This window comes from Lepidochelys olivacea (assembly GCF_965140295.1).
Source record: "Lepidochelys olivacea isolate rLepOli2 genome assembly, chromosome: 3".
In the NCBI taxonomy this organism is placed as follows: Eukaryota; Metazoa; Chordata; order Testudines; family Cheloniidae; genus Lepidochelys; species Lepidochelys olivacea.
In genome coordinates this window covers 2,961,256-2,980,689 of record NC_140413.1, presented here as the reverse complement: position 1 = coordinate 2,980,689, position 19,434 = coordinate 2,961,256, and the positions used below count along the sequence as shown (strand labels likewise).

The following is a 19,434-nucleotide window of genomic DNA, read 5'->3' as shown; positions in this document are numbered from 1 at the left end:
GGCTCTCGGCTCTGGGTGTTGCAACCTCTAAGGTTGCAGCACCGCTCAGTTTGCGCCCCCCACCCCCCCCGACTGGGCCAAATCGGTGTGAGTGGAGATGTGACCTGGCTTGTGGGCTGGAAGTGCCACTCACTGAAATTCGGCCTACCAGCACTCCGTCGTCATGACGGCTGGGCCAAACCCGTGTGGCGCTGGGAGCCCAGAGCTTGCAGAGCCCGGAGGCGAGCCCAGGAGCTGGGGACCATGGGCGGCAGGTACCGTAGGCTGGGGAAGGCTGTGCCCACGCTCCGCCCCAGGCTCCCCTCTTCCCACCTGCACTGCGTGCAGCAGTGCGGCTTCAGTCCCCCTGTGTGGTAACCCCGGCTTGGCCTGGGGCCATGCTGCCCGTCCTCCTGGTGCTCCGGAGCTGGGAGCGGGGGCTAGCCTGGGGCTGTGGTGTGGGGCTCTGGGCTCGGGGGGGGGTGCATGGAAGGGGCAGAGCTTTGGGGGGCAGGGGGTCTAGCCTCCCCCAGCCTGCAATTCATGCGCTGCCCATGCTGGGGACCCAATTTGGGGTCCTGACCCACAGGTTGAGAAACCCTCGATTAGATGACTTAAAAGGCTGCAGTGATTCTGTGGGTGTTTACTCATTGCAGCTGCTGGCAGGGGTAGAACCCACAAACTTCTGCTCCAAAATATAGAGGGCTGTGCTAAAGAAGGGTCAGGCACTGGGGTGTATAGCCACTTTGTGACTCATCCCCAGGAAGGAGGGAGACGCTGCCCTGCACACCTGAGACACAGAGGGCCGGCCGAGTCGGGACTTTCCCGGTCTTTTCCAGCTCTCTAGGCAAGGACTTGAACAGAAGGTGCTGTGGACGTTTCCGCAAAGCAGGGGTATGAATGTGATTGTTGCTGCAGTGCAGGGCTGCCTGGGGACCTTGCTGTGTGAGTTCGGCTGGTCTCGCTGCCTGTTTGAAATTACTGCCTCTGTTTAGCATTTTGGGAGGCAGGTTCACACCTTTAGGCGCGGCCCCTTAGAAATGAAAGTGCATAGTAACAAATGAATTCTGTTCTGCTGTTCACCATGGCCCCCTGGAACTTCACGGATACAGGGGCGACAGAGTGCAAAAGCTTTGGAAGAAAGGAAGATCTCCCTTAGCTGTGTACCATTCCGAGCCTGCAACACACAGCGGAGCAGTTCGGAATCTGTCCAGAACGGGGCTCTGGGGCACCCACAGAAACTACCCCACAATTCATTTAGGCATTCCATTATTATCTGCCTGTAAATTCTGAATTTCTTCTCCCAGCAGCATACGACCAGGAGTATTCTCCTTCATATGTGGAGGTAAATTCATGGGCATCTCCATTTGTGTTCACTCCCAGCTCACTCTGTTACCCGTCATCATAATGCGCTTCTCTCTGCCTGGTGCTTAATTAACACTGGCCACAGGGAGGTGCTCGTGAGGCAGGGGGACACTGCCTCATTCCACCCATTCTCACGCCGCTGGGAGATGGCTATGTGGTCAGAGGCTGCTGTCCATGACAGTCTGACTGGCCTTGTGCCACTTAGTGGCAAAGGGGAGGTCGTAGGTGGCCAGAGACAGGTTACAAGACTGATTGCAGTGTCCTAATGTGATAGCTGCAACTTGGGGCGCGCCTGGGGCTCAAACCAGAGTCTAACGCATCCGCCTCTACAGCCTGAGCTAATGTTCAAAGGAGGGGGGCGTAAGGGACTCATCTCTGCGTATGGGGCACAGCAGGGGACGTGCAGTGGGCTACGCTATCAGCGGAGAAACTTCAAAACGAGGAGTTCTTTGGACTCTCTTCACCCAGAGTACACACAACCTGCAGCCAGGTTCTCTCCAGGTCCAGTAAGCCCACAAGAGCCCATGTGGCGATAATCCTTCCTGGTTTCACATGATAACCCTTCAGGAGGGGTAGCCTCCTGGAGCAGACGGGCCTGCAGGTGGTATTTGGCCAGGTAATGGATAGCCGTGGAGGACAGGCAAGCGACATACCTGAGCAGGAAATGCAGCAGGATACAGTGGTGCCGTCTCCAGGACAGGTAGACACTTGGGGCTGAATTCTGCTGTCAGTCCCACTGGTAGGTAGCCAGAGTAACTCCACTGAAATCAGAGATACTCTGCATTGACACCGAATCTAGCCTATGATCTCCATATTACCCAAAGCTGGTAACTAACGAACAGCAAAGCCACTCAGAGAGCCCATGCACCTGCCCGTAAACATGCTCTGATCACCTGGCCAGCTGCTGTGTGGAGATTTGCATAGCAGGGTACATGGGCCTAGTGGGGGATAAGTCACCGTTGGACAATTGTACCTTGTGGCATGTGCCATCAATGCTGGTGGCACCCAGACCAGCAAGGCCTTGGTGCAAGGCTGGAGGGGCACGACTCCATGGAGGAGCGGTGGGAGAGACCAGCAGCGGAGGGTTGGGTTGCTGGATGGCCCCCTTCCGCTACTGGCTGCATTCCATTGGCTGGCTCCTCTGGAGGGGCAGGGAGAAGGCAGACAAAGAGGGCTCCCCCCCACCCAAGCTGGGGTGAGGAGCAGGGAAGCTCAGCCCTTAAAGGCACAGTTCCTAATATCACAGGTAGTGGCTGCAGGGGCATTCCAAGACTAGAACAGGGTTCAGACAAGAACTAGATAAATTCATGGAGGACAGGTCCATCAGTGGCTATTAGCCAGGCTGGGCAGGGATGGTGTCCCTAGCCTCTGTTTGCCGGAAGCTGGGAATGGGCGATAGGGGATGGATCACTTGACGATTCCCTGTTCTGTTCATTCCCTCTGGGGCACCTGGCACAGGCCCTGGGCAGCCCCCCATCAGCTCCTGCCTACCCCCCGGTGCCTCCTGCCCAGATCAGCGCCTCCCCACTCCCTCCCGCCCGCCACAAACAGCTGTTTCACGGGGTGCAGGGAGGCTGGGAGGGAGGGGGGAGGAGCAGGGATGCAGCGTGCTCGGAGGGGTGGGGGGGAGGGGGCGGAACTGGGCAGCAAGAGGCGGGGCGGAGGTGGGGCCTTGGGGGAAGCAGTGGAGCGGGGCCAGGGCCTGGGGCAGAGCCAAGGGTTGAGCACCCTCTGGCAGTTTGAAAAGTCGGCGCTGGGGGCACATGGCACGGGCCACCGTGGGAAGACAGGACACAGGGCTCGATGGACCTTTGGTCTGACCCAGCCTGGCCGCTCTGATGTAACCCTTCTTACAGACACTGTCACAGCAGCAAGGGCTGGGTTCAAGTGTCGAGGGCTAACAAACACCGCCTGCTCGGGCTGGGCTGGGCCATCCCGAAAACAGCACAAGCCCCCCGCAAATTTCTGGGGAAACAAAACACCATCCCTGGGTGCCCTTCCCCGGCTATGCTTCCCTGTCCCCATGCACCAACTGTGGGTCTAAAGCCAGGGGAAACCAACTGGGGAAAAGGGAAACCAGCATCAATTTGGGAAACCCCAGCAATAATCTATATAAATAAATCAGTACTACACTCCTGTCCCCCTATCTTTGGCTGGAGTCTTTTAATTCAATTCCTCACCTGCCGGGGTGAACATCTGATCAGCAGGGGGCCCTTGAACCCCTCCATTCGCCCTTCACTACACCCCAGGGTGCTCAGGGGTCGGTGTGAGTGGTGGGATGATCCCAGAGCTTGGGAGTGCACTCGGATGGGCCCGTTTGCAGCCACTACCTGTGATAGTGGGAACTGTGCCTTTAAGGGCTGAGCTTCCCAGGCAGAGCATCTGGGGGGAGGCACTTATGGTTATGCAGGGCCGGTCGGCAGGTAACTGGGCGCAGAATAAAGCAGGGCTCTTGCCCTGGGGGATCTGTGAACAGCTCCACCCCACCTAACCCGGCCCTAGATTGGTGCTGGGCAGGGGGCCCCTGGCCAGCGTTCCCACAGCTCTGCTGCTCCCCTCATGGTCCTGGCACCGCCTCTGCGCCCTCACCTCCAGTGTCTTTGCAAAGTCTTCAGTGGAAGAGGCGCAGTGGCCCGCGGGACCCTTGAGCGGAGCCCCGGCGCCTGTCCCGCCCCTCTCTCCCCGGTTCGGGCCCCCCCCTCCCACCAATTTGCAGTTTGTGCCCGGTGTGAATGCGGCGCCGCTCAGAGGATGCCCCTGTATCGGGGAGCAGCGAGCTCGCCGCCCTCGCGGCCAGGCGCGGGGCCCGGGGACTGCAGCACGGTGCAAATGGCAGGCCGGGCAGCCCCAGGCGATCCCTCCCCTCGGCCCAGGACACGCTCTGTCTGCCCCGGGCGGGCCGGGCGAGGGTAACCGCTGGCCCCCTTCCAAGGGAACGATCCCCGGGTGTGAGCCGCCCCCCAGCGGCCGCCGCCACTGAAACCAGCCGCGTTTGCCCCAGTGAGACCCCCCCGGCCCCGCGCCCGCCGCCCCCCTCCAGGAGCCGGCTGCTTCCAGCCCCGACGGGCCCCGGGCCCCCTGCACAGGGCGGGCCAGGAGCCAGCCACCGCGGCAGGACTACAGCTCCCAGCAGGCGGGGGGGGGGCGGCTGCCTCTCGCCGCCAGCAAATCAGCGGCCCGGCGCCCCCCCCCCAGCCGCCGCCCCCGCCCCCGCCCCCGCCCCGGCCGCGCACACGCAGCGGCTGCGCTGCAATGAATGAGCCGCCGGCGCAGGGGCGGGCGAGGCGTTCCCGGCCCCCGAGCCCCAGCCCCAGCCCGCGCCGCTGCCCGGCCCCTCCCGCCAGCTTGAGTCGCCCCGGGTCTCCGCCTGCGGCCCCTCCGCCGTCCCCGGCCCGCGGGGCGGCCCCGGCATGAGCCGCCTTGCGGGGGCTGCGGCGCTGCCGGGGGCCGGCGCCGAGTGACAGCCCCGCTGCGGGGAGACGGGGGAGACGCCGGGGCAAGTGCCTGACGCGAACCCCGCCCGGGGGGGGCACCCGCAAAGCCGCCCCAGCCCACTGACCGGAGAGCGGCGGGGGGGGGGGGCTCGCGATGGCCAGCAGACCCAAGACCAGCGAGGCCTTGAAGGTGGTGGCCCGATGCCGCCCCATGAGCAGGAAGGAGGAGGCGGCCGGGTGCGAGAGGATCTTGGAGATGGACGTGAAACTGGGGCAAGTGACCCTCCGGAACCCCAAGGCCGCCCCCGGGGAGCTGGCGAAGACCTTCACTTTCGACGCCGTGTACGACGCCAGCTCCAAGCAGGCGGACCTGTACGACGAGACGGTCAGGCCCCTGATAGACTCTGTCCTGCAAGGGTTCAACGGGACCATCTTCGCCTACGGCCAGACGGGCACCGGGAAGACCTACACTATGCAAGGGGCCTGGACGGACTCAGAGAAGAGAGGGATCGTCCCCAATTCCTTCGAGCATGTCTTCACCCACATCTCCCGGTCCCAGAACCAGCAGTACCTGGTGAGGGCCTCCTACCTGGAGATCTACCAAGAGGAGATCCGAGACCTCCTGGCGAAGGACCAGAACAAGAAGCTGGAGATGAAGGAGAACCCTGAGACGGGAGTTTACATCAAAGACCTCTCTTCGTTCGTGACGAAGAACGTCAAGGAGATCGAGCATGTCATGAACCTGGGCAACCAGACCCGATCGGTGGCCAGCACCAACATGAATGAATACAGCTCCCGCTCCCACGCCATCTTTGTGATCACAGTGGAGTGCAGCGAGACCGGCCTGGATGGAGAGGACCACATCCGGGTGGGCAAGCTCAATCTGGTGGACTTGGCTGGCAGTGAGCGCCAGAGCAAAATGGGGGGGCCAGGGGAGAGGCCTAAGGAGGCTTCCAAGATTAACCTCTCCCTCTCAGCTCTGGGCAATGTCATCTCTGCCTTGGTCGATGGCAAAAGCACTCACATCCCCTACAGAGACTCCAAGCTGACCCGCCTCCTGCAGGACTCCTTGGGTGGCAATGCTAAGACCATCATGGTGGCCACCCTAGGCCCAGCCTCTCACAGCTACGAGGAGAGCTTGTCCACCCTCAGGTTTGCCAACAGGGCGAAGAACATCAAGAATAAGCCGAGGGTCAACGAGGACCCGAAGGACACCCTGCTGCGGGAGTTTCAGGAGGAGATCATACGGCTGAAAGCCCAGCTGGAGAAGCGAGGGATGCTGAGCAAGAAGAGGAGGAGAAACAGCCGAAGGAAGAAGGTGGTGGATGGAGAGGGCAATACAGAGGCCGAAGGGGAGGAGGACAATGACGATGGCCTGGAGAAGAACATGGAGAATTACTTGAAGGAGCAGAAGGAGAGGCTGGAAGAGGAAAAGGCGGCCATTCAAGATGACCACAGCCTGGTGAGTGAGGAGAAGCAGAAGCTGCTGGAGGAGAAGGAGAAGATGATAGAGGATCTGAGGAAGGAGCAAGAAGCCACCGAGTTACTGGCCATTAGGTACAAGGTAAGTGTGTCTGTGCTTACTGCACCACCAGGGGTTTGCACGGCCCGGCTGGGATAGGGTCCCGTTTCACTAGCCGCCCTGGTGCACTGCATCCTACAGGCCCACGCTGGGTAGCGCCCCGCAGCACTGCACTGCTGGGTAGCGCCCCGCAGCACTGCACTGCTGGGTAGCGCCCCGCAGCACTGCACTGCTGGGTAGCGCCCCGCAGCACTGCACTGCTGGGTAGCGCCCCGCAGCACTGCACTGCGGGAGCGTCTCTGTTTATGTGCTGCCCTGCCATAGATTCCCTTAGAGTATCCTGGCTATTGGCTGCCAGGCCCTACCTGACTCACTTGCCTCTTGCTGGGAGGGGCCGGGGGGGGGAGAGCAGTCTGGCAGTGACTGCCCATCCATGGGGTGGGTTCGGCATCCTCGGCTAAGTCCCCGCCACATGACGAAGCTGTTTGCAGTGGTTGTCTGCTCCAGAGATGCTGCGAATTCATACCGAGGACCCTGGACCTGGTGACCTCCCAGATACGCACTGGCCCGCAGAGCCTGGGGGACAATGACAACCAATTGGAGCCCACGGTTCCAAATGTCTCCCTATTGTCTTCCGTCCATCCTTTCAGCAGATCCGTGACTGGTCTGCGAGCAGGGAGATGCAGGCCAATCGCAGCAGCATGCCTCTTCAGGGCACCAGTGTCCCACCCTGCTGGAGCCTAGGAACCCCAGTGGTTCTCCACACCTCATATCCCCCCCTCTAGTTACCCCCTGCTTGACCTCCCCTCGCCCTCAGATCGGAGCAGTCAGGAAGTGGGAGGGGGTTTCATTGGACTCAGAGTTGGCTCCGGTGCTGAGCTGAGACTGTGCGATGCTCTGTTTGAAAGCAAAACCTACAGTCCCTGTGTGGGAGCCCGAGGCTGGGCCAGCTTGTGGCTCAGTCGCTGGGACAGTGTCTCTGGGGTGTGGCTCATGGTCTGACATACAGCGCTCACCCCCCAGGGCATGCAGCACTTTGCGGAGCCCTGGAGAGCACCTTGGAGGGACCTACCCCAGGTCTGTGCTTTCAAAGCTTACTATAGCTAGGGCATTCCAGCCTGAGCTCTCACATCACTGCCAAGGGGGCGCCATACCATCGCCTCCAGCTGGGGAAACTGAGGCACGTACTTCCCCAAGGTCACACAGCAAGTCTGCTGTAGAGCTGGGGAAAGAACCCAGGAGTCCTGACGTTTGGAGAGCGGGCACGCCAGTTTGCCTGAGTGCCCCCCCACCCGGCAAGGGCTTTGCCACCCAACCCCAACCCCCCCCCCCCCAAATGTCTGGGATGGAGACCCCTGCAGGCCCTGGGCTGTCAGTGCAGGTCCCCGCGGGCTTTCAGTGCAGGTCCCTGCAGGCTGCCCCTTTCCCTGCTGCCTCTGGGGGATGGAGGACGTTATCGTAGCTGGTTTCTCCGGCCCCCTTGCTGTGTGTTTCTGTTATTGCCTCTCCTGAGCGTGGAGGAGACAGTGGGGCACGTTTGGGAGCTGGAGTGGGGTTGAGGATCAGTGTGTTTCCTGCCGGGTTAATGACCTATGTGCTGGAGGAGGCTGATGGGGTTCGTGAAGTCCTGGCAGCCCAGTGTAGCAGACTTGAATGTTAGGTGTGGTCTCTTTGGAGGAGCTGCTGCTTTCCCTCTGGGTTCTGGGGTGTATTTGGGCAGGAGTCCTGAAGGTCACAGCCACCAAGCCCCCACGTGGGAAGCTTGGGCTGAAATCAGCAAAAATCCTTGATGCAGAGAAACGTTCCTCTTAGGGCCAGTCCCAGAATCCTGCAGGGCCCGGTGGGTTTACAGAGTGGTGCTGTGGGCATTGGGCACCCTGGTCAGGGCTCCTGCTGAGGGTCCAGGTGTGGCAGCAGGTCAGTACAGCACCAAGGGACCCAAGTACAGTGATGGGTCAGTGCTCTCCAGAACCCAGCTGGGGCAAAGAGTCAGTGCTGTGGATGGAGCTCTGGATTAATGCTGCAACCAGGCGCACACTTAGAAAAGCAGCTCTCTACCACCCTCCCGCCCCGCGGGACCTCTGCCTGGTCTGGGTCCTTATTCTCTATCTGGGCGGGAGCAGCCTGGCCACGCTGCCCAAGGCAAGGACCATTGCTCAGAGCAATGCCCTCTTCCTGGGTGCTGGGTCCAGGTCTGATCAATAGTAAGGGTGTTAGCTGTTCACCATAGCGGACAAGAAGGAATCACCCCTCCAATGGGCAGTCTTGCCCAGTTAGCATGGGACATTATGAGAGGCTGCTCCAAAGCATCATGTTGCAGCTGCTGCCAGGGGCAAGAGACTAGACTGAGAAGACCACTGGTCGGGCATTTCCTGTGTTCCACCGTAATCCTATGTGTGAGGAGGGGGCGCTGATCAGGCCTGAGGTGCATTGGCAGAGCAGCTGTGTGTTGAGGGGGGAGGATCCCAGGCCTGAAACAGTGGAAAGGGCTGCAGGGAGTGAGCCCTAGACTGGAGGAGCAGGGGTAGCTATGGGCTGGCTTTGAGATGCATCAGCAGATTGTAGGAGGAGGCGTGGAACACAGGGCTGGACTAGCAGGAGGTGCTCAGGAGAGAGGGGCATTGCCAGATCTGCTGAGGTTCCAGTCTGCACTTTGCCTGGGTCAAGCTCTGTTGGTTCTTAGGTGCCCAAGTTTTGGGACCCCAGAGGCCACGGGCTGCCTTTGATCTGCACACTAATGTGTCTGCAGCTTGAGCGCTTCCTCACAGAGGAGGCAAAGCTGCATATTGCGGGAGCTCACCGGAAGTAAACACAAAATCCCAAGTCATGGGGCTGGGCCTCTCACCTTCCAGATCCTGGGCGGACAAAGTGGGCAGGTGGCCAAGGGCTGTGTATTAATGGGAAAGATGCACCAAGCCTTGGGCCGAAGCTGTCCAAGCAGGAATTTGCTCGGAGGTTTTGGGGGACAGAATTCAGATGCTTTCATTTCAGAAGCATGAGTCTTTGAGCTGAAGGATCACCGGTTATGTGAGCGACACCTGATTCCATCCAGGAGTAGGCAGAGGCATGCGAGTCCCCCCTCCCCTCCGGTGCTGTGCAATATTCTGCAGCACCCTTCAGACCGCACAGAGCGGTAGGGGTTCCCCGCAGATTGGTCCAGGCTGTCTGAACAGGGCACTGGCCATCCTTTGCCTCCAGCTCCTGGTCTCCACAAATCCTCCTGGAAACGTCCCTCCCTCTCGACCCTGGGGTCTGCCATTGTGTGCCAGAGGGGGGCAGCTTCTCTGCATCCCATGCTTGCGTGCCGTGACTCTGCCAGCCTCTTCTGCTCTGGGGGGAGCTTTGGGTTTGCTCTGCTTTTCCTTGCTCAGCCCCAGGCCCTTTGTTCTCCTGATAATGGCTGTTAACACCCCTGTGGTTTTGGAGCTATGCAGTGCAGACCAGCCCTGCATTCTGCCCTCTGCCGCTGGCAGTCTCTCTCTTGGAGTGGGCCCCATTTTGGCATCAGACCCATTTCCACACTGATATCTCTGGTGTATGCTGATGGCTGTTTGTTAACTAGCTCCCTGCCCCCGTACCCCCCCATCACATTCTCCCTCTCCCCACATCACCTTGCCAGCTGCGCACGGTCTGGTCCCAGGCCTGCAGGCCTGGCTTAGTTAATGTTCCAGTTATCTCAGTGGGAGGGAGGCTGGTGGCAGGACGCAGCCCCGACTGGGGGGATTCTCCGCCATCTTGCCCAGCCGTTGGTGTCTCCGTCATTGTGCGTACCGGGTGTCATCCTGCTTTGGGCTGGAGGCTCCACCGCTGTTGTGTGGTGCCCTTGGCCTGGCCTCTGCTACTATTCGCCCACTTCCCACCTGCTCTCATTCTGGGGGAGCGGCTCCTCCTTGTCTCTAGGAGGCAGACAGGGGCAGTCTGGTTTACGCACGCTGCCCATGCAGCAGGATTTTCCAGTTCCAGCGCAGAAGCCAGCCATGAATCAGGGGCTTGGACGCAGCTTCCAGGGGTGGCCAGGGTGAAGCTTGCAGGGGAGAGGGGCTCCAGCCTCCTGGATGGGTGAGGCTGGCACTGCCGGGAGATCAGTTCTCAGCTTTATGTGCATTGGGCTGGAGTGCCGGGCGTGGCACTAGGAGCCTGTGTGAGTCTGTGGAGAAGGCCTGCCACCCGTCCCAGTGATTGCTCCCCCCGTTCCATAGGGCTGACCCCCACTGTGCTCGCACCGACAGACCCCCACCCCCAAAGATTAGGAACTTTGTTTTAGCCGTGTGGAGCTTGAGCTACTGGCTGGACGTCCATGAGGAGATGTTGGAGAGGCAGGCCGAGATTTCAGTTTGGACAGAGAGATGGGTCTGGGCGGGTGGGGTAGATCTGTGAGCTGCTGGCTTAGAGGCAACTGCAGAAGTGGTGCTTGCAAATGAAACTGCTCAGAGACAAGGTGCTGAGGGTCCTCCCATCCCCGTCACAGGGGTCCCTCAGGGCCTAGGCATCTATGCATCCCCAGTCTCCTCTGAGGTCACAGGGGCATCCTCTCCCAGCCATAACTCCAGGCAGCCACCTCCCGACTCCACAGGTCACTCTGGTGTGGAGCAGGCCAGGTGTCTAGTTTTCTCAATAACTGACAGGCCTTAAAGTGGAAGTCCCCAATCTGTGGGGTGCGCCGCCCTAGCAGGGCAAAGAGGAATGTTTTGGGGGGGGGTGGCTGGGGCCCAGGCCAGCCCCCATAGAGGGCGAAGAGGGAATGCCACCCAGCTCCACTCCTGGCCCCAGCCCTGTGCTTGGGGTCCTGGCTGCTGACCCCGCTCCCGGGGCTCTGCTCCCAGCTGCGGCTGCCAGCCCCGTGCCTGGGGATCCGGCTGCCGACCCCGCTCCTGGAGCTCTGCTCCTGGCCGTGGCTGCAGGCCCTGCACCTGGGGTACCAGCTGCTGGCCTTGGCCCCCGGTGAAAGCTCCGTTCCTGCCCCCGCCTCCAGCTAGGGCCCCAGCGTCGGCCCGCCTATCCCTATCCGCTCCCCCCCTCGCAGAGCCATGGCCTCGCTCCTGGCCCTGCCTCTGGGGGCAGGGGGAGGGCACAGACAGGGGTAAGCGGGGCGCAAGTTAAAAAGTTTGGAGACCACTGCCTTAAAGGGACAGCATGGCCTCCGACCATGCCAGTTCCCCAGCTCCTCCGTTACCTGGGGAGCGTTTATTTGACCCTCCTTGGCCTCATGCAAGCAGGCAAGATGAGATTTTTAGGAGCCATCGGGCTGCCCCCAGCACATGTTACAGTGGCCTCTAGAGACCTCCGGCCGGCAGCAGGGCAGTGGGTGCACACAAATGCCGGGGGGGGGGGGATTTGGGAGGAGGGGTGAGGCGGGGGTCATGGAATGTGGCGTTGCCGTGAATGGGGCCCTGTGTCTGGCACATTCACTCACTCATTTAACAAGCATAATGCCCATTAGCGAGCGTTTCACCGCACGCAGCCAATGGGGAGGACGTGCTCCGGGCATAAAGGGGGCTGTTGTGCTCGGCAGAGAGCTGCACGCATGCGCAGGCGTGAACAGACACACACAGGGATGCGCTCTCCGTCACGCCCCCCCCGCCTCCCTCCCTCAGGTCAGGTTGCTCACACGTCTCCCCGCACCGGGGGAGCAGAAGTGAAGGCCACGTTCACACCAAAGGGGATGCCGGTCCCTGAGCATTGGCCCATCCCCACACTCAGCCGCTCCAATGCATGTAGCCCTCCCTAAGATGCTCCTTTTCCAGTCAGCAGTGCCACGCCCCAGGGCATAGTGCCATCCCCTGTCGGAAGAGAAGGCAATGACCATCCCGCATCTCTTCCTGCTTTCAGTAGGACACCCTTGTGATGTCTCAGGGGCCCGCCTGGCTGGCAGCCCCTTGGCATAGCCTCAGTTTGATTTTGGGGTGCATATGAGGGCTCTGCTCCTTGGGCAGAAGCTGGCACGGCCCACGGGATGTGGGGAGGGGAATTCAGCCTATGGCCTTCAGTGACCACAATTGGTCAGGACCTTCACAGGCAACACCTCCAGGAGCACTGTGTCCCCTAGCACTGTGCTGGGGCGTTAGTTCATGGCTGACTCAGGGGAGAGGGTGCCACCTTCTCAGCCACGGGCAGGGCAGGGGGGATCTCTGACCAGGCCAGACCCTGCTTTGCAACCAGTCTGGCGCTTTGCAAAGCTCAGGGCTTGCTGGGAAACGAGGGGTTTTGATTCCCAGGACTATCCCATTGTCTAGGGGGACATGTTGAAAGACTCTCTTGGACCCCAGGTATGGCTCTGGGTGGCTGCACTCCCCTGGACCCAGAGCTCCGTGTCTGACCTGATCTGCTCTGGGCAGGGGGAGGAGGAACGAGCACTGGCTGCAGCCTCTGGAGTCCATGGGTCCAGACGGCTGCTGCGTGATAGGAGTGTAACTTTCTGAAAGCCTCAAGTCCTAGGTCAAGAAAAACCATCCCTTCCTAGCGTACCTGTGCTTCACCCCTTTGTTACACCGGGTCGCAAGGGAATCGAACCTTTCTGCAAAAATGGAGCAAATGGAGGCACATGGGTAGCTCAGTGTGGGTGGGAACCAGGCAGAGAACAGGGCTCGGCTCCAGTGCTCTCCAGTTTTCTTGGTACAGAGAGCGAAGTCCTTCCCAGGGACCTATTTGGCTGGCCCAGAGGCACGGGAGACCGGGAGACATTCCAAGGGGAGCACGAAAGGAGACTGAACGTTGTTCGACCCTGCAGTTCTGAGATGTCAAAAATACTGTAGTCCATGCAAGGATGTCACTTGGGAACAGCTCATTGCCACGGTCTGGCTGGCCCCTTGAAGGGAGTCAGGCCTCGTTCTCCTCGGAGGGCCTTCTTTATTGAGAACAAGCCCTGCCCAGCCCACCTGGAAGTAATCAACTGCCTTGGTGGCTAGTTGGCAGCTGAATAGTTAACGGCACCTGGACTTGATAAAAGGCTACCAGAACACAGGTGGAGAAAGGCGCCCCTAGAGTGAGGAAGCTCCTGAGGAGAAGTAAATCCAGGGAAAGGAACTTAAGGGGGAGCCCTGCCAGGAGGGGCTTGAGGGGACTCTGCGTCAGCCACAGCCTGCCGGGAAGCAGCACATGGAGCCAGAACCTCCAGGGAGCAAGCAAGGGAAGGAGTCACTCTGTGAAAGGGACCTGGAGGCAGCGAAAGGTAGGAAGTGGCCCCAGGAAGGAGCAGTGAGTCTGAGGAAGCAGCCCTTAGCTGCTTAATACAGGGCCCCAGAAACCCAAGTAGGGGGACGGCTGACCTGGGTTCCCCTGCCAGCCACCGAGGAATGGGGCAACAAGAACGGTGGAGTCCAGAATGAGGCTGAAAGCCTGGGATAAAGTTTATTAATAGTTGCAAAGGCCAGAAGGGGGCATTGCAATTGTCTGGTCTGACCTCCTGTACAGCACCGGCCAGAGAACTGCTCGATCATTAGACTTCTGTTTGGTTGGACCCTTTATTACTATGGAAGGGGATGGGATTGGCCAGAGGGCTGAGCTGTTAGACAGGGCAAACCAACGCAGGCTCAGAGGGGCCACAAGGGGCCATGCAGGCTACTGAGTGACACCCCTCCGCACACGTGTTCTTTATATTGTCCACCTTTTTCTTTCTGAGGCCCCCCTCAACGTGCTATAAAACCGCCACGGCCCACCTGTGCCACAATAACTGGTTTTCTGCATATAAAAGCCAGGGCTGGCATTAGGGGGTAACAAACAGGGAAATTTCTTGGGGCCCCAAGCCACAGGGAGCCCCATGAAGCTAAGCTGCTCAGGCTTTGGCTTCAGCCCAGGTGGTGGGGCACAGGGCCTTGGGCTTCAGCCCCATGCAGTGGGGCTTTGGCTTTCTGCCCTGGGCCCCAGTGAGTCTGATGCTGGCCCTGCTTGACGGACCCCCTGAAACCTGCTCACGGACCCCCAGGGGGCCCCGGACCCCTGGTTGAGAACCAATGCTTTATAAGAAGCCAGGTGAGGCATTGAGCGTATGTAAATACCTAGGGCGAAGTGATGTAAATTTGACCAGTTACCGGTATGACTGATAACTGAGTCCAAGCAAATTCATTGTGAGAAATGGACTTAACGTCGCACAGAACAGCGGGTGTTTGCGGGGCTTGCGAGACATGTGCTCCCCAAATGAAATTGCTGGAAAGTAGCAAAAGAACAGACGTGCTTCTAGTTACAGCTGCACAGAAATGTATAAAGACTGAATAAACGGAGAGCAAACAGCAGAGCCCAGTTCTGTTTGTTGTAAGTACACAGGCCCTCACCCCAGAAGAGGTGCGGTATCAAACACGCAATGAAAGCAACCACTTTGTAAAAGTGTGTTTTGTTCTTAGTTCAAACAGCAAATAAATAAATAACGACAGTACCTCTAAACCTACTGATGCAGCACTAAGCTCTGATGATGCAGGGAATTTTTTTGTTGAGCCTCTTGATAAATTGACAAAACAAGGCTCTGCAAGAGATTAATGTGTGACAGTGGAAATGAACAAAAAGTGAATTTCAAAGTAGATCCGGGAGCTGAGTGCAACATAATCACAGGGAGTCTGATTAGCGGTTGCCTGATGTGACCCGTGAATAGGAAGTGTGTTTAACAGGCTCATGTGTGAAAGCAGCCTAGGCTGTACATTTAAGGAAAGTTACCTCTCAGAGATTGAAAGAGTAGAACGTGAAGTCCCCTATGAGCTGGAGTTGATGAGCATTCTGAATACGCAGATGATCACACGGGTCTATAACTTGTCTGCGGGTCCAGATGCAAAAGAGATTCTTAAAGAATTTGGTGAGGTGTTTAACATATTATATTCTCCGTGCATTCTAGTCCGTCACAGTGATAGAGACCCTAGAATGCTGCCAAAATATCAGTGCTGCGGGAGTTTGTAGATGCCACAGCAGAAGGGTCGACTGTGATCGCCGAGTCTGGCCTTTTGTATAGCACAGGCCATAGGACTTTCACCAAAACAATTCCTAGAGCAGATCTTTTAGAGAAACATCCAAGCGCGATTTTAAAATGGCCTGTGATGGAGAATCCACCAATTCCCAATTATCATTCTAAAGCATTGTGAGAATTGAGCAATAAAGGAAAAGCTCTGACTGGATGGTAGACCTCAATGGTGTTGAGTAAACACAAATGCCAAATCAAAGAGTCAATGATATGATCGCTGTAATAAAATCAAACCAGTGATGGATTTGTATAGATCCAAACGAATAAGCCCGTGTGATGGGGTACCTCCCCCACACTGGTGGTGAAAGGGCTAATGTGGGCCTCAGAGGCCAGCTATCCCACCAGGTTGCACCCTGTGGGGGCGGTAGGCCTAACTAATGATGACACCCCGATGGGAAGGGGGTGGGTGGTGCTCTGAACAGGCAGTTCGGCACAGTCGGGGGCTCAGGGAGAGAGGGAGGTATACTTCAGTCCCTCTCCCAGTAGTAGGGACTGGAGAGACCTGTGGAGAATTGGAAGGCTCTGGCAGGGTGAGGAGAAAGCCAGGGAAGGGTTTGGTAGGAAGAAGTCCAGGGAGGAGGCATCCAGGAGTCTGGTGGAGTGAATTTTGCCTGTCTGAGTACAGAGGGTAGAACCCATTATAGAGGGTAGGCTGGGGTTCCCCTACCAGCCACTGGTGAGGTGGCATGAAGTCCCTCGGCAGGGGATATAGACTACAGGAAACTCAGAAAAGGGGTGTATGAACCACTGGGCCTAGAATGGAGGGCAACAGATCATAATTTTGTTTTTGCTGGACTTCCTGTTCCCCTGGAAGGGGTGGGACCAAAGCGTGACCTGAGGCCGATCACCACAGGACTGGAGGAGCGTTGGCAGGCAGTGCCAGCAGAGGAGAGCCTGGTGTGTAATGCCCAGCAGAGAGGGGGCGCTCCAGGCCACTGGACGTAGGGGGCACCTCGTGAGAACCATTGAGATCACGTTTGGACTTCACAATAAAGGGTGACTTCACTTTGGGGTGAAAATCGGAGATAGAGAAAGCATGCAGCTCTCCACCTTCCGCTCCCCTTTCGGGGGAGCAGGGTCTCTGGAAAAGGTTTTGGGATTGCAGTGGACATGAGCTCCCAGTGCCTTGCTGCGGCAAAAACAGCAAGGGGGAGATGTGTAAACAGGGGAGCAGTGACTAGGAAGAGGGGGTGATTTTTTTTTACTTCTGTGTCTGGCGTTGGTGAGAGTAATATTGGAATGCTGTCTCCAGTTCTGGTGTCCACATCTCAAAAAGGGTGCTGAAAAGCTGGAGGTGGGGCAGAGAAGAGCCACAAACGCGATTTTGTAGAAAATGCCTAACCGTGAAAGGGCTCGATCTGTTTAGCTTATCAAAAAGAAGAGGGAGAGGGTGATTTGATTATAGTGTATAAGTGCTTCCATGGAGAGGAAATAACAGCTACTCAAGTGCTCTTTAATTTAATGGAGAAAAGCAGAACATAAGAACGGCCAGACTGGGTCAGCTCAAAGGTCCATCTAGCCCAGTCTCCGGTCTTCCAAGAGTGGCCAGTGCCAGGTGCCCCAGAGGGAATGAACAGAACAGGGAACCACCAAGTGATCAGTCCCCTGTCGCCCATTCCCAGCTCCTGGCAAACAGAGGCTAGGGACAGCATCCCTGCCCATCCTGGCTAATAGCCATTCATGGGCTTATCCTCCATGAATTTATCTAGTTCTTTTTTGAACCCAGTTATAGTCTCGGCCTTCACAACATCCCCGGGCAAAGAGTTTCACAGGGTGACCGTGCGTTGTGTGAAGAAACACTTCCTTGTGTTTGTTTTAAACAAGAACCAATGGCTGGAAGCTGAAACCAGACAAATTCAAATTAGAAATAAAGCATAAATGTTTAATAGTGAGGGTGTTACCATAATGTGTCAGAGGGTGATTAACCATTGGCATAAACTACCAAGTGATTCTTCATCCCTTGGTGTCTTCAGATCGAAACTAGATGTCTTTCTGGATTATTGGGTTTGGCTAAAACAGCATTTACTGGGCTCAGAACGGGGTAATGGTGACATTTAATGGCCTGGGCAGAGGTCTGACTAGATGATCCGGAAGTCTCATCTGGCATTAAACTCTAGGACTCTGTGAAGCTGGATCTCTTCCAGTGATCTCCCTTGGGCTTGCCCCAGCCCCTGAGATGTCCAGAGTATCATGTCCTGGGTTTTGAGGATCTGGATGGGTTGGATGTAATCATCAGTGATCGGGGGGGGGGGGGGAGGGAAATCAACAGAATGAGACACTGGGCTGTTCTGCCATGAGCTAAAGGAAAAGCCTTAAATGGAATGGGAACAAATGCCAGCTCCTGATCTGTAAGAAATACACACATTGACTGGGCCTAAGAAGGGTGGAGGCAGTTACTGTATAAATGGAGGGAGCCCAGAAGGCCTAGGATTTGCACAGATTCACAGGCCCGTGAAAAGATTGGCAGTCCATCATATTCATCCATAATCTGTTACAATTAGTGCCCCACTCCCCCGGCTGCTGGAGGACAGCATAGGATGCTGCTGGAGTGACTGAGAAAAGAAGGTTTCAGAGTAACAGCCGTGTTAGTCTGTATTCGCAAAAAGAAAAGGAGTACTTGTGGCACCTTAGAGACTAACCAATTTATTTGAGCATGAGCTTTCGTGAGCTATAGCTCACTTCATCGGATGCATACCGTGGAAACTGCAGAATGTCTTCTGAATTAATGTCTTCTGCAGTTTCCACGGTATGCATCCGATGAAGTGAGCTGTAGCTCACGAAAGCTCATGCTCAAATAAATTGGTTAGTCTCTAAGGTGCCACAAGTCCTCCCTTTCTTTTTGAGAAAAGAAGGATTATTTAAAACAAGAAATGCACCGAAGCCCCTGTACCAGAATGTATTGAGACTAACAGAGAGCCCAAGATCTCAGCCAGTTGTTTCCATTTGCAATCCTGCAAAATGACTGCAGTGGCATTTGCTTCCAAACCACTCCCTACAGGACCACAGAACTCTGTTCAGAGAGCAGAAGGAAATGCTGTCAGGTTTGTTTCCTGCTGTGAGCATTTTCTTCCCTATGTTTATGGACAGAAACCGGTCAAGGTTGAAATTGTTGGAAGCCACAGGACAGCAACTAAACAGTAATAAGTCTCCAGGACCAGATGGTATCACCCAAAAGTTCTGAAGGAACTCAAATGTGTAATTGCAGGATTACTAACTGTTGTGTGTAACCAATCATTTAAATAAGCTTCTGTACCAAATGACTGGAGGATAGCAAATGTCACGCCAATTGGTCACATTGGTTAAAAGATAGGAAACAAAGTGAGGAATAAATGGTCAGTTTTCAGACTGGAGAGAGGTAAATAGTGGTGTCCTCCAAGGGTCTGTACTGGGCCCAGTCCTATTCCACATATTCATAAATGATCTGGAAAAAGGGGTAAACAGTGAGGTGGCAAAATCTGCAGATGATACAAAACTGCTCAAGATAATTAAGTCCCAGGCAGACTGTGAAGAGCTACAAAAGGATCTCACAAAACTGGGTGACTGGGCAACAAAATGGTTGATGAAATTCAATGTTGATACATGCAAAGTAATGCACATTGGAAAACATAATCCCAACTCTACATATAAAATGATGGGGTCTAAATTAGCTGTTACCACTCAAGAAAGAGATCTTGGAGTCATTGTGGATAGTTCTCTGAAAACATCCACTCAATGTGCAGCAGCAGTCAAAAAAGTGAACAGAATGTTGGGACTAATTAAGAAAGGGACAGATAACAAGTCAGAAAATATCATGTTGCCTCTGTATAAATCCATGGTACGTCCACAGCTTGAATGCTACATGCAGATGTGGTCATCTTGAGATTTGAGATTCCATCCATTTGAGATTCCATCTCAAAAAAGAGATATTGGAGTTGGAAAAGGTTCAGAAAAGGGCAACAAAAATGATTAGGGGTATGGAACGGCTTCCATATGAGGAGAGATTAATAAGACTGGGACTTTTCATCTTGGAAAAGAGATGACTAAGGAAGAATATGATCAAGGTGTATAAAATCATGACTGGTGTGGAGAAAGTGAATAGGGAAGTGTTATTTACACCTCATAACACAAGAACTAGAGGGCCACCAAATGAAATTAATAGACAGCAGGTTTAAAACAAACAAAAGGAAGTTCTTCTTCACACAGCACAGAGTCAA

General features: G+C 56.4%; 1 protein-coding gene across 2 annotated transcripts in view; it reads left to right on the top strand.

Annotated features, from left to right (window-relative positions):
* Positions 1–4,608: 4,608 nt before the first annotated feature.
* The window catches only part of KIF3C (kinesin family member 3C), a 65,244-nt gene continuing 50,418 nt past the window's right edge, over positions 4,609–19,434 (top strand). For both annotated transcript variants that reach the window (XM_084622803.1, XM_084622802.1), the window contains exon 1: positions 4,609–6,342. In XM_084622803.1, coding sequence (XP_084478929.1) covers positions 4,933–6,342 — 1,410 coding nt within the window. In that variant the 5' untranslated portion in view covers positions 4,609–4,932. The remainder of the gene's footprint in view (positions 6,343–19,434) is intronic.